This window comes from Trichomycterus rosablanca, chromosome 26 (genome assembly GCF_030014385.1).
Source record: "Trichomycterus rosablanca isolate fTriRos1 chromosome 26, fTriRos1.hap1, whole genome shotgun sequence".
NCBI classification, from domain to species: Eukaryota; Metazoa; Chordata; class Actinopteri; order Siluriformes; family Trichomycteridae; genus Trichomycterus; species Trichomycterus rosablanca.
Window position 1 is genome coordinate 17,436,426 of NC_086013.1, and position 13,636 is coordinate 17,450,061.

At 41.6% G+C, this 13,636-nt stretch overlaps 2 protein-coding genes across 4 annotated transcripts; one reads left to right on the forward strand and one right to left on the reverse strand.

Annotated features, from left to right (window-relative positions):
• The first annotated feature begins 3,008 nt into the window (after positions 1-3,008).
• Positions 3,009-7,727, forward strand: mtif3 (mitochondrial translational initiation factor 3). 3 transcript variants are annotated; one of them, XM_062988709.1, is made up of 4 exons: positions 3,009-3,036; positions 4,921-5,405; positions 6,363-6,514; positions 6,677-7,727. In XM_062988709.1, the coding sequence occupies exons 2-4, from the start codon at positions 4,922-4,924 to the stop codon at positions 6,923-6,925; spliced, it is 885 nt and encodes a 294-aa protein (XP_062844779.1). In that variant the 5' UTR covers positions 3,009-3,036; position 4,921; the 3' UTR covers positions 6,926-7,727. The 3 variants fall into 3 exon arrangements, with proteins under 3 accessions (XP_062844779.1, XP_062844778.1, XP_062844780.1); XM_062988708.1 differs by lacking the exon at positions 3,009-3,036 and adding an exon at positions 3,076-3,177; XM_062988710.1 differs by lacking the exon at positions 3,009-3,036 and adding an exon at positions 4,714-4,725.
• Positions 7,728-9,301: 1,574 nt separating this feature from the next.
• gtf3aa (general transcription factor IIIAa) lies at positions 9,302-13,636 on the reverse strand. The gene is made up of 9 exons (XM_062988562.1): positions 13,457-13,636; positions 12,820-12,920; positions 12,603-12,699; positions 11,998-12,086; positions 11,808-11,881; positions 11,548-11,628; positions 11,168-11,397; positions 11,032-11,082; positions 9,302-9,888 (listed from the first exon to the last, which is right to left on the reverse strand). Exons 1-9 carry the CDS (start codon positions 13,565-13,567, stop codon positions 9,487-9,489), a joined length of 1,236 nt encoding a protein of 411 aa, XP_062844632.1. The 5' UTR covers positions 13,568-13,636; the 3' UTR covers positions 9,302-9,486.

Consider the following 13,636-nt stretch of genomic DNA (forward strand, 5'->3'; position numbering starts at 1 on the left):
TCCGCTTCGCGTCGTGCCAAAAACGTCATCCCCGTGCTAAAATCACAGTAATGCACGGCCTCTCGTGGCTTATTGCTTTATTTTATTCATAACTTCAGTGGCATTTCAAGTATTCAGCATATTAATAACTTCAATAGCTTTTATATTCATCAAATTGCTCCAAAACAAGTTGTATTTTATCAAATGTAACCCACATTACATACTACAACTCTTTTACTGACACTTTTACCCTTTATTACATAATAAATAACAAATTTTTATTAATAACTTCAATAGCATTTAAAGTATTCAGCATATTAATAACTTTTAAAGTAGTCATCAAATAGCTTCAAAGCAAGTTGTATTTTATCAAATGTAACCCACATTCTACAATTAATTGCTTAGTTGGATTATTTAAAATACAAAAACAGAAACAATATTTACAAAAAAACAATATTTAAATAAATATTAAAACATCCACAACACTAGTATGATTTCCCTTCTTAATTTTGTTTAATCAAGCTGGCTGTTTAATTATTTTATGGCATATTAAATACCGCCGTGTACCTCTATAATAATAATGCTGTTTCATGATTTTCACTGTAAAATCACACATACGAGTAATTCAACCATTAAAAAAGAGCCACAGACACCTCTTACACATTGAAGACTTAAATTAAATTAAAGACTGCAACATAACTTTTAGGAAGCTTTGTATTTTAGCAGCCCAGAATGACTTGGTTACAGTGTAAAATGTTTTACATGTACTGATAAATATGCAGAAATACTTAAAAAACCTCTTTGTTTACTTTGCAGGTAAACAACTTTACTTTATTTGTTTTTTCCCCATTTTCTGTTTATTCAATTACATTAGAATTTATATATATTTTTTCCATTTTCCATTGATTAATTTAAATTAATTGCTTGATAATAATAATAATAACATATAATAAATACAATATATTCTAACTGATTTTACCTCAGTTTATAATGGATAGACACATTGAGGGATTGTTCTTTTTTCATTTTTCGTTCATTCAATTGAATTTGATTGATGATGATAAAACATGTTTTAAAATAAATACGTTTGCATTGATATTGCCTCAGTTTATGTCAGTATTATCACATGAATTGTTTGAATTAGACCATCATAGCAAATATTATCAGAGTGATTCAGATATTGTTTTGAATGAATGGTAATGTCTGAGGGGTCGGGGGGTTCAGGACTGTAGTATATTAGAATTGTGTTTGGTGATATATAACTGTAATTTAGTTAACGGTTAGAAGGTGAGTAAATACTTAATGACTATATAAGATAATGAGGGTAGAATTACTAAGTGAATGCACATGTAACGGGTTGGAGGCATGAAGGTGTGTGTGTATGTTGAGAATAAATGTGCAGAGTTAAACGGATTCTCTCTGCCTGCAATCTCCTTCATCCAATATATCACAGAGACAGAGGGATTAACATTGTCCTGGATTAACATTATCTGTAATTATGTTAAAAGTATGTTAAAGTAACATTTAAAACATTTAAAAATGTTTTTGGGTATGTTCTTTAACTTGTTTTAAATGTCTTGAGAATATTAAGAAAACGGACAAAAAACTGACAAAATAACGTTGAAGGAACGTTCTAATAAAACATTCATACAACCAAAATGGAATGTTAAGGGAACGTTCAGAGGACCTTATTTAAAATGTTCTTAGAACATTCCAAGACAACGTTCCCAGAACGTTAAATAAGTTTAAAACAGTTTAAAACACTGATGCTCGCCTACAAAGCCAAAAATGGACCAGCCCCAAGCTACCTTCACGGTCTAATCAAACCCCGCTCTGTACCACGCAACCTCCGAGCCACCAGTCTCGCTCAACTTGATCCTCCACCCAGGACTAAAGGAAGACGAGCATCAAGGCTCTTCTCTGTACTGGCACCCAAATGGTGGAGCGAGCTTCCTCTGTCTGTCCGAACATCTGAGTCTCTTGCTGTCTTTAAAAAACGATTAAAAACCTTCATCACCTTTTTACTAAGCACTTAAGCTGACTTGTACTTATTTACTAAAAATTTTTTTCCATTTTCAAAAAAAAACAAAAACACTTTGGTTCTAACAGGTTTTAGCAGATTTGTGTTCTTTGACTGTTGTTACTTAAACTAGAGAAATGAAATGTTTACTATGGAAGCTCTTCTGTAAGTTGCTCTGGATAAGAGCGTCTGCTAAATGCAGAAAATGTTAAATGCAAATGAGGTTTAGGTAACGTTCTATGAACGTTTTCATAACTTTAAAAAAAGTTCTGAGAACATCAAGAAAACGGGCACGGTGGGTAGCACTGTTGCCTCACAGCAAGAAGGTCCTGGGTTCGATCCCCAGGTGGGACGGTCCAGGTCCTTTCTGTGTGGAGTTTGCATGTTCTCCCCGTGTCTGTGTGGGTTTACTCCGGGTGCAACGGTTTCCTCCCACAGTCCAAAGACGTGCAAGTGAGGTGAATTGGAGATGCTAAATTGTCCAGGACTGTATTGGATGTAACCTTGTGAACTGATGAATCGTGTGTAATGAGTAACTACTGTTCCTGTCATGGATGTAACCAACGTGTAAAACATGACAGTAAAATCCTGATAAACAAATAAACATCAAGGAAACTGGACAAAATAACGTTGAGGGAACATTCCAATGCAAGGTTCCCACAACCAAAATGGAACATTTGGGGAACGTTCTCAGAACGTAATTTTGTTAGCTGGGCTGTTGTTATTTCTATTATTATTAGCATTATTGTTGTTATTAGCATCATTATTAGCGTTAAATGTAATTTGCATAACATTCATTATTAAAATGGTTAAATATTAATTGTCTACACTATATAAAGTCATTTAAACGCCGCTAGTTCCTTTATTATTTTGTTTTGTTGCATTTTAATACGTTTTCGTTAAGTTTTAACGAACAAACATTGAACATTAAGCTTAATACGGTTGATTTGTAGTTTTAAGGCTCTACGAAAACTACAGAACGAAAGCGGAATCACGTCATCACTGTGCGCCAACGTTAGACCGTTCCTCCGAGTGAGGTTGGTTAGTTTGATAGTTTATTATTAAACATTATTAATAAACGCTGCCTTCAATTGTATTACAGAATATAACTTTAATATAATCATTAGCTAATTGTGTTGTTATATTTATCTCTTTATGTGTGGAGTTTTGACTCCCGGGTGAGTAAATCAGCGTGTTGTTACTTATTTACAACTAGCTACACCGTGCACAGGGAGGTCACAGTGTTCCGTACACCCGAACGTTATTATTGAGTTTTTAATCACTTAAAACAAACCGTGTTTCTATATTGCTGAAGAGTAAAAAGCAGCAGACACAATTTTAGCGTAATTTGTTTTATTAAACTGGATAGTATAAATACAAAGCTTGTTTATAAAGGTGAACTGTACGGAACACTGTGACTCTGCATGGCTTATCAATAGTTGTGTTGCACATTTATCTATTTTATCGATTTTTATAACGTACTCTGTTTTATATGCGTTATTTTAGTTATTTCATCTGTATTTTATTAGTTAGTGCGTTTATTGCAAGGTTTTAGAATGCGGTTTGAAATTCCTGGCTAAAGGTAAAACGCATTAAAGAATAAAAGCATGTTAGCATGTAATCTCTATAAACAAATATTGGCTGTTTGTAATCAGGCTTTGTTACAGTAAATAAAACTTTTCCTACATGTCACTTCATTATATTTGGATCCTGCTAGAGCTGTTATTGTGAAGTAAAAGCATTTTGGATCATCAGCTCAGACAGAAAACACCACAAGGTTTAAGCTCCTCATGTTACAGCCCACAACAACATTGTAAGAATTTCATTGATTTTGGGGAAAACTCTCCTGTGTAGCATGGAAATGCCCTTGTGAGCACCATAAACAAATGATTAACTGTGCACAGAGCCTTGAACATAACCCTGTGCAGCACCTTAGAAATAAACTGGAAATGCCCTTGAAGTTTAATGGAAGTACATCCCAGCAGTTGTGTTCCAAAATTTAGTGGAAAGGTTCTCAAAGCAGTGGAGGCTCATGTAGCCAGATTATATGACTGCCTAAAAAAAATCATGATTTGGAACAGAAGAAATGTCCTTTCTGTAGACACTATGCATTTCTACTTTGGCATCTAACTGATAAAATGGGCGTGTCTGAGGGAGGGGAGGTCATCAGGGGAAATGGCTTCGCCTAGACGCCTGCTGTCTAGCCGAGGCGCCAACATGAGTGGAAGACAGTAGGGATTTCTCTTTCTGTAAAGATGCCTGTGTAAAGATGCAGCCGGCGGCTTCACATGAGTTGGAGGAAGCATGTGCTAGCCACAGTGCACATCGGAATTAATTATATTCAAACTGGGAGACTGGGACAAGGGGGAAAATCAACTACAAATATTAAACCTTGAATATATAGATCATAGATGACAATTATTTGATTTTACACAACAGTTAGTTCCGACCTTACAATCTGATTGGTTGAGAAGCGTTCTAACCGTGCTGATATTTGTGATAACAGCACGGCCTTTTCACACCACAACTGTATTTCTAACTTCTTTTCTCCTTTTCCTTTCATCTTCGCTTATTCATATTCGCTTATTATTTTTATTCCAAACTAGCGTTACTTTGTAGTGTTGAACTATTTGCCTTTTTTAGCCTACTGTGTTAAGGCAGGGTCGGGAATTTTTATCGTTGCATAGCAGCAACTCATTCGTTGTGGAACTACTTTTTGGCGGAAGGTATTGTCAATATTAAAGCATATTCAATATGAAATTCAGGGCTTCTTTGATTTATTTTCTTTATTTTGTAAAAACCGTTGTATAAAAGCAACAGTGTTCTATTGCTTAAATTTAACACTAAACACACTAACAGAAAACACTTTTTTTACTACATATTGGACAGAATTAACCAACATACCTTGTTTCTCTCCGCAGAATGGCGCTCGGGTCCTTGAGGTTGGCATTGAGTCGGGCAGTGATATGCGGGCATGGCTGTAAAAGTCCGGGTGGTCTCCCCCTCCTTCTCCTGTGTAAACCCCAGCCTACCACGCTGACTCACCTGGGCTTGAAGCTGCAGCGGTGGGCGTGGTTCTCCACCACGGTGAGCGACGGCGGGGACCCAGCGGAGACCGAACCTCAGGAGAAGAGGAAGAAGAAAAAACACGACCCGAAAGCTCGGACCACCATCGGCAGCGTGGGCAGGAAGATTTACCAGCGCCACCTACTGCTGCTGGACGAGCGGGGCGCCAACATGGGCACCGTGCACCGGGCCGACGCCCTCAGGCTGATGGACGAGAGAGGACTGAAGCTGGTTCCGGTGAACGAGCACGCCGAGCCGCCCGTGTTCCGACTCATGAGCGGCAAACAGATTCACGAAGAGCAGATGAGGCTGAGGGAGAAACAGAAGTCTAAAAATACAGGTGAGTGGGTCGACCCAGAACATAAACGCTTGTTTGCTCATGTAGTGCGTGATCGTTTACTGGTAAATTATCGAAAACATTAAAAGCAAGAATTAAAACACATGCATAAAAATACTAAGACCTCCAAGTCCAGGATTCTTTAACGTGTGAACACGTCAGACAAATTCTGACCCTCCAAACCTCTTCAAAAGGGAACCGAACACAAAACTCCCTCTTTTGCTTCAGCCCGGGTCTGTTTCTCCTTTTCTTTCACGCACATACCAGCTACGATTCTTAATATCTCATCCTTCTTGTCATACAGTTACATCGCCTTCAATGTTGTGCCTTATCACACGCCCAAAGTAAAGTAACTCGCGGGACTTAACGTGATTCAGGAGCTCCTTTTCTGTTCTGGCCGTCTCGTCCACTCCTTCAGTGGTGATCATCTTTCTCTGTGAGATTTTCAGCAATTTTCTGATGCACTGTTTCTCAGAAGCCTTTCTTCAGCATCCAGGCTTCATGTCCATGTGTGGCTACTGGCCAGACCGAGGCTTTCATCAGTCGTAGTTTGGCGATGGTTCTAATTGACCTGTTTTTCCACATCCGTGTCAATTTGACCATCACCGTCAAGTCAAAGCCAGGTCAAATGTATTTGTATAGCGCTTTTTACAGTAGACATCGTCTCAAAGCAACTTCACATCGTCCAGAACCGACAAAAAGACAAGAAACAGAACTTTGCTCGTTTGCAGCTGCTTCTGTATCAGGTTCAAGTTAACAGAACCTAGTTTGGTCCGTTTACACAGAATAGTAGAATGTAGATGTGAAAAAGCCCTTAGAGCATACTGGAGGTTCTGACTGTTCTTGGAATTTAGTGCATCATAAGAACAGGTCTCTCAGTCAGATCCACTGCAGCAGAATCAAACATCACCCTAAAATGAGACCCCCGTTTTCACCCATTACTCTTGTCTGTACCTTCAGGTCCGATTCAGATGAAGGATCTGACCGTGTCCTCTGATATCGCTCTACATGACCTGGACACCAAACTAAAGCAGGTAGCAAACTGGCTGGAGAAGAAACATCACGTCAGACTGACCGTGAAGGGGCGACACGGCCCGAACGAGAACACTCTGGTAAGAACTCCCTAAATACAGCACGACGCCTGTAGAGCACCAGCATACCGTTTTTCTCTCCTCTTAGACCCCCTTGTGTTCCTTGACACGTGTTATGATGTTATTCCTCCTGCGCTCGATCTCACAGGGCTTACAAAGTGCCGTTTGTTTTCCCACCCGTAGGACTCGACCCTGGACGACATGGTGGCGAGTCTGACCGTGCCGTTCGGCTACGTCTCCAAACCCAAACTCATCCGAGAGGGCCGAGCGGCCTCCTGCGTCCTGCGCCCCCCGTCCGCCAAGGAACTGCAGCAGCAGGCGGCCAAGAACAAAGCGGAAGAGTCGACCAAGGTTCCCGAATCTGACCCGGAACGACGGGAAGTGTCTGGCTCATCCGGGTCCGAGACGGTCACGGACTCTCGGCAGCACTGACCGCATCGGGTGGATAAACATGGTTACAGACAGAAAACCGTCGCTCAGAATCAAGCCTGGAGGTCAGAGCGTCGATTAGAACATGGACTGATTTATAAATGATGCTGGGAACAGATATTTGTGGGCCAGATTTCTCCGTCAATCTCAATAAAAGTTCAGATCATCTAGAAGATCCGGGTCACTTACTGATCTGTAAAAAACCGACTGTGTGATACATGTAGTTTTTTTAATGATTATAAATGGTTGTTCCTGATGATTATTTGGCATAGAAATAATTACAATGAACAATTTTAGTTTGGCACTGTTGGACATAGCCATTTCCCTATTGAACTTCTGACTTGCTGCATACAGAACGCCTTTAAGCAGCCAGGTATAAAATCACACGCCACGCTTTCTGTGTTCCTCCTTTCTTCTTCTTCTTCAGATTTGTGCCCATTCGTATCTGTAAAGCAACTGACCGGGCTGAATCTGGGCATCTGAACTAACGGGCAAGAGCAGCGATGCCCTTCTTCCATTGTTCGGTTCTCAGTGACCCCATATTTCAAAGTACCTGTACCCAAGTACCTGTGTTAAATGTGGTTATCAGATTTGGATGTGTTGTACCGTGGGAAGTGGGTATTATACGGTGTGTAACGGTGGGCGACTGGTCAGGTCGGGTCAGTAAAACATCGTCTTCTGATTTAGGTTTCCAATCCAGAGCTTTTCTACGACTTACCAAAACAATGATGTGGTGATAAAATAATAAACTGTAGAAGTGAATTTTTGGCAAGTAAATGTTATAATAAATTGTAAATGAATTGCATTTGTCTTTTAAGCTGTTGTGTATTTCACACTACACGACTGATGGGTGATGGGGGGTCACACACTACACCATCTATCTCCAGGAGGAATCTCAGGCGAGTCTGTCCGCTCTCCCAAACTACGTTTAGTCACCAAGACACACGAGAAATGACGAGGGGTTTAATGACACCACGTCCAAAAATGCACGTCATGTATAGTTTATTTGTTTATTAGGATTTTAGCGTCATGTTTTACACTTTGGTTCCACTTTGAAACCGGAGCTCACGGAGTAAACACGCACAGACACAGGGAGAACATGCAAACTCCACACAGAAAGGACCCAGACCGCCCCACCTGGGGATCGAACCCAGGACCTTCTTGCTGTGAGGCGACAGTGCTACCCACTTAGCCACCGCCCTGGCATGTGTAGAGTAAAAACAAGTCGAAAAAATAAATGAATCCGAGTGGATTGGGCTACGTGACCAGCAGGGGGCGTCTCGTCTGTTCTGTATTGAGTTGGAAGTTAATAAATATTGTTTGCAATGCAGCGTGGGTAATATGGTTCGGCATGGACGATAAGGGCACAAATACTGTAAAGCTTGTGTGTGTGCTGATGTATTCTGATAGAAACTATATTACGCCCCGTTCCACGTTTTTATCCTCCTCCCCCGGGTTTTCCATCACCCTGTATCCTGCGCTCTCATTGGCTGTATTTCAACATCGCACTCGCTGCCACTCACAACCTGCTCGTACGCCTTTCACGCTACAGGATTTTGACTCGCCGACAGGTCCAGATGTTTAACATGCTGGCTATTTTTCTTGAGCCGCTCGGATCGAGTCGTCGAACGGTTCACACACAGCGAGCGAACGCAGAGTTTTTTCCGAACCGCCACATCTAGTGGCGACCAGACGGCGAGCGAAAATCAGGGCTAAAATTGTGTAGTGTGAACCAGGCATTAGACTGAAGATTCTCTTTTTATTCATCTGGTCCTGATCAAAGTTCCTCAGGTCTTTATGCTGATCAGATCTAATTGATCCCTCACATGCACGTGCTAAATAGGGACATTTTTTAGGGAAGTGGTTTGTGTTTTATAATACAAACCACTCTGTAACCACTAGTAATAAAACCCCGCTCGTACCACGCAACCTCCGAGCCACTAGTCTCGCTCGACTTGATCCTCCACCCAGGACTCGAGGAAGACGAGCATCAGCATCAAGGCTCTTCTCTGTTCTGGCACCCAAGTGGTGGAACGAACTTCCTCTGTCTGTCCGAACATCTGAGTCTCTCGCGGTCTTTAAAAAACGATTAAAAACCTTCATCACCTCTTTACTAAGCACTTAAGCTGACTTGTACTTACTTACTAACACTCACTAATACTAATTCATTAACAGGTTTTAGCAGATTTGTGTTCTTGGACTGGTGTTACTTAAACTAGAGAAATGAAATGTTTGCTATGGAAGCTCTTCTGTACGTCACTCTGGATAAGAGCGTCTGCTAAATGCCGAAAATGTAAATGTTTTGGCTTAGATGTTAAATATCACGTTCCCCCCCGAATGTGACAACACAGAGCTGCTGATTTAGACATGACTAAAAAGTACCAGTGAACACCTTTTATTTAATTAATAATTAAATGAAACGTCACAGACTCCTGCTGTGTAAACAGAATTCAAACCTGTGTTCCTCAGTCCTGGTTCTCGTGCACAACTCACACATTTATTGTTTTACTTCTTCAGAACGAACCAGGACTGAACTCACAAACATCAGATCTAAACGTAAACTCTTATAGTCCCACGTCCATGCACTCCGATCGGCTGTTCGTTACGATGCCGAGTTCCGATTGGTCGGCAGTCGGATTGACCAGCATGAGCGGTTCTAATATGAGTATGACCGTTTGCTCCATGTCTGTTGGATCGGGATCGTCGCTCCCTGGAAGTCGTGCTGACGTCGTCGCTTCATCATCTGGTGCTGGTGCTGGTGCTGGTGCTGCAATCGTACAGTGATCATGTACGAGAGGTTCTGACACGCTGGTGTGATCGTCCTCGTGGGCAGTTTCTGATCGTTCCGGCTGGCTGGTCGCTGAGAGGGCAGGAGAAGCAGGAGCAGAAGATTCTGGTTTGGGTTCTTTGGGTGCTTTGTAGCCGCTCAGTCGAGAAGCCAAAGATCTGGTGGGTCGATGTTTCTTCTGGAACAATGAGAACACACAAATGCATTTATTTATTAGCAGATTCATACAGCAAACCAGGGGTGTCCAAACTTTTATTAAAAAATAAACACAACCACGGGGCCACAGACTCTTTATTAATAAAAGAAATAAAACTATAACAGAGCTCCTGATTACTAACAATTCACCTTCCTGTTTATCTGAGTGATTAATGATCTATCGTCCACAGTGTCGTGATTTCACTCACCAATTTATAATCCTAACCTCAAGATTATTATACTTCTTTAAATTAAACATACCCACTTCCCTCTGAACTCTTCTGCGTTTAGTTTTCGTTTCTCTGGAGTCGCCTCGTTTATCCAGAAACCGGGGAACGTTAATGTAGGTGTGACGTTAATGTTTCGAGTGGGGGGGGGGGGGGGTGAAGACGGGGAGAGTTTTAGATCTGTTTTATGTGAGAGCGCCACCCAGAGGTCAAACAGTTCAAGCGTAACAGGTCATAGTTTGAACAACAAACCAAACAGCTGATAGCGCCACACACACGCACACACGCACACACACTACGATCCAAACACAAACACCCATCACCCGATGACCAAAATATTGCTGTGCTGCACCAACATTACTTTTATTTCCTAATTGTGGATTTTCCCCTTTATCTCCCAGGTTAGTCATATCCAATTCCCGACTGTGAATCCCTGATCTGATCAGGAAGACACGTGCCCGATCTGAGGCCGCTTATCATCACCCGACAGTGTTGGGTTCCCACACAGGGCCGTTTCACGTACACGGAGACATGTGAATCATCTTGGCACCCAGAGCGGTCCCGGAGGTCGCATATCGTCCGACCTTCCCTCCCTCAGACACGAGCAGCTGTGTCTGTGGGGACGCTCAGCCGGGTCGGCCGCCTCCAACATTAGTATTAATTTGAATTCACGCCTCTGTTTTTCAGAATTTGGACCTGGTGTGGACCGGGCCGAGGATAAAAATTCTAATTATAAGCAGTAGCTCACAGGACTAGTAATCAGAAGGTTGCTGGCTCAAGCCCCACCCTTGAGAAAAGGCCCTTAACAGTCAACTGCTCAAATTGTGTTCAGTCTTAATTGTAAGTCGCTTTATATAAAAGGCGTCTGCTGAACATCGTAAATAAATATAAATAATTACCTGTTTCTTCCGCTCAGGATCGTGGGCCACACAGTGCCGCTGTAAACTTTGCTGTGGATGAAAACAGAAGAATTGTGCAGCTGAAACACCTGAGCTCAGTAATGAGGAACGTTAAGGCTCTAGTAAACGCCGCTACCTTCATGGAGAAGCTTTTCCCACAGCCGGGTTGGGTGCAGGTGAACGATCGTTCCTGCTCGTGGACGGACAGGATGTGGCTCTGTAGGTTGAAGGCCGTGGTGTAGGATCGAGTGCAGCCCTCCCTCGGACAGGCGAAGACCTGCCGGGATTCGGCGTGAACCCTCTGGTGCTGCTTCAGGAACCAGCGATCCCGAAACGTCTTCTTACACTCCTCACACTGCACCCTCACTACACACACACACACACACAGACAGACACACACACACACACACACACACACACACACACACACACACACACACACACAGGATTTCAGTAAACAGCATCCTTGTTTTTCTAGGCTTTGTTTTATATTTTAATTGTTGATTGTTTTCGTACCTACGTGTTCTTTACGATGTTTGGTGAGTTCGGTCCAGTTCTTACCGACAAACGAGCAACCATCAGCCGGACACGGATAACCTGTCAATCAACGGACAAAGAATTTCAGCTCCACACGTTTATACTATAATAAAATAAATATGAGCCCTCAGCTCTCAGCTCTTTAACGAGTTCATGTTCAGTTTATACAGTCACTTAGATATTTTTAGGAAAAATTGTGGTACACAATAAACAGACCAAGTGACTTAAACATTACTCACCCTGGTGGACTTTCTCGTGACGCTTCCGTTTGCTGGGGTTCGCAAACCGTCGATCGCATCCTTCATACGAACATCTAGAAATATCAGAGAACATGTTCAATAACCAGAAATAACCAGATAACTCAAGTCACTCCATTGGTAATTGTAGATCCTGAAGTTTCTGCATCATGAAATGAGACGTCGCTCTTACTCGTAGGGAAGGTGGTGGGTGTGAAGACTTTCATGCGACTTCAGCAGGTTGTTCTTCTTGAAGGATTTTCCACATCCCTCGTAAGTGCACTGAGAAAAGTTTAGTACTTTACTACATACTACAATGCAATAATTTTATTGCAAATAAATTAATTTACATTTTTGGCATTTAGGAGACGCTTTTATCCAATGCGACAGTACTGTGACAGTATATTATCTGAACAATTGAGGGTTAAGGGCCTTGCTCAAGGGTCCAACAGTGACAACCTGGCAGTGGTGGGGCTTGAACCCTTGCCCTTTGGACTGCTAGTCCAGTAGCTTAATTAAATTAATGCAAATTTAAACAAAGGATTACCAAATAATAGCTATACATGTTCTTAATAATTCAAAGATTATCAATAATAATACCGAGCTGATATTTGCAGTTGTAAGTGTGTGTTTGGTTTTTCTGGTGCAGGTCAACATTTAGATACGAATACAAAGTGAAACTCACATTTTGAAGTCTGTCAAACAAATGATGTAGCAATTATTACATTATTGATCAAATGTGTGTGTGTATTATAATTAACATGTGCTTAATTTTCATCAGTAGTTGCAGCCACTCACTGTGTAGAGCTTCAGTTCCTGCCTGTGTTTGCGTGAGATGTGCTTCTTCAAGTTGGAGTTGGTGGTGAAACTTTCAGTGCATCCATCCTCAACACACCTGAAAAAAATACACAACACAGAATAAAGAGCAGATCCCAGCAGATCCCTCCAGATCCCTCCAAACCTTAAGAACAGAGACCTTTCACAAGGGTGAATAATGATCAGCAGGTAGACTCACCTGTAGGGTTTCTCTCCACTGTGGGTGAGCTGATGACGAGCAAGATGAGATTTGGTGCAGAATGATTTATTACAGCCTTCATATTCACATTCAAACGGCCTCTGAAACACGTTACACATAAATAAGACTTTTAAACAGCACATACATGCATCTATTACTTTTATATACTGTTTTATTTTATGGTGACATTAATGTTTTGAAAAAGAAAAACAAATCTTTCTGTGTATGAAATTTATTTAAAAAAAAACATGAATTTCCAGTAGTACCTAAATGATTTAAGAAACATAGCAAATCCACGGGAAACGAAAATAGCCGAAAACAGCCGAAAATAACCGAAGATCATGCAGGGCGAGCACGCTGATTGGACAGCGCCCTGTCAGTCTAATCAAGCATTATCCAATCATAGAAACAAACCAGCGGACGAAAACAAGCAGCCAATCCGAGCACAGCAGGCGGGACTTGTAAAACACCCGGCTGCGTCTAATTATACAAAATAGTGCGTTAGCAACAGATGCGCTATTGTTACATAGTATACGAATCATACACACTATATAGTGCACTAGTGTGTGGATTAGGACAGAACCAAGAACAAGGCACCTTAGTACAGAGCTAGGAAAAGCCGCGTTCTCAGACTTACCACTCCGGTGTGTTTACACAGATGAGCATCGAGTTTCCATTCTTTATCGTAGGAAGCCTGACAGTCCGGAAAGGAGCAGATAAACCGGTTGTTATTATTAACCTCCTTCATTATTAACAGTTTAGTTCTAATCCCGCTCGCTGAACCTACATGTGTGCTGAAGCGCCATGCTGCTTTACG

What these genes read in the sequence shown, in the direction of transcription:
- gtf3aa (XM_062988562.1), bottom strand. Translation starts at nt 13,567, where the DNA reads ATGAAGGAGGTTAATAATAACAACCGGTTTATCTGCTCCTTTCCGGAC. An exon ending in AGTGGAGAGAAACCCTACAG is followed by an intron (nt 12,700 to 12,819) that starts GTGAGTCTACCT and finishes TATTTTTTTCAG; the next exon opens with GTGTGTTGAGGATGGATGCA. An exon ending in GGAAAAGCTTCTCCATGAAG is followed by an intron (nt 11,083 to 11,167) that starts GTAGCGGCGTTT and finishes TTTCATCCACAG; the next exon opens with CAAAGTTTACAGCGGCACTG.
- mtif3 (XM_062988708.1), top strand. Translation starts at nt 3,155, where the DNA reads ATGTGTGGAGTTTTGACTCCCGG. An exon ending in ACAGAAGTCTAAAAATACAG is followed by an intron (nt 5,406 to 6,362) that starts GTGAGTGGGTCG and finishes CTGTACCTTCAG; the next exon opens with GTCCGATTCAGATGAAGGAT. An exon ending in GCCCGAACGAGAACACTCTG is followed by an intron (nt 6,515 to 6,676) that starts GTAAGAACTCCC and finishes TCCCACCCGTAG; the next exon opens with GACTCGACCCTGGACGACAT.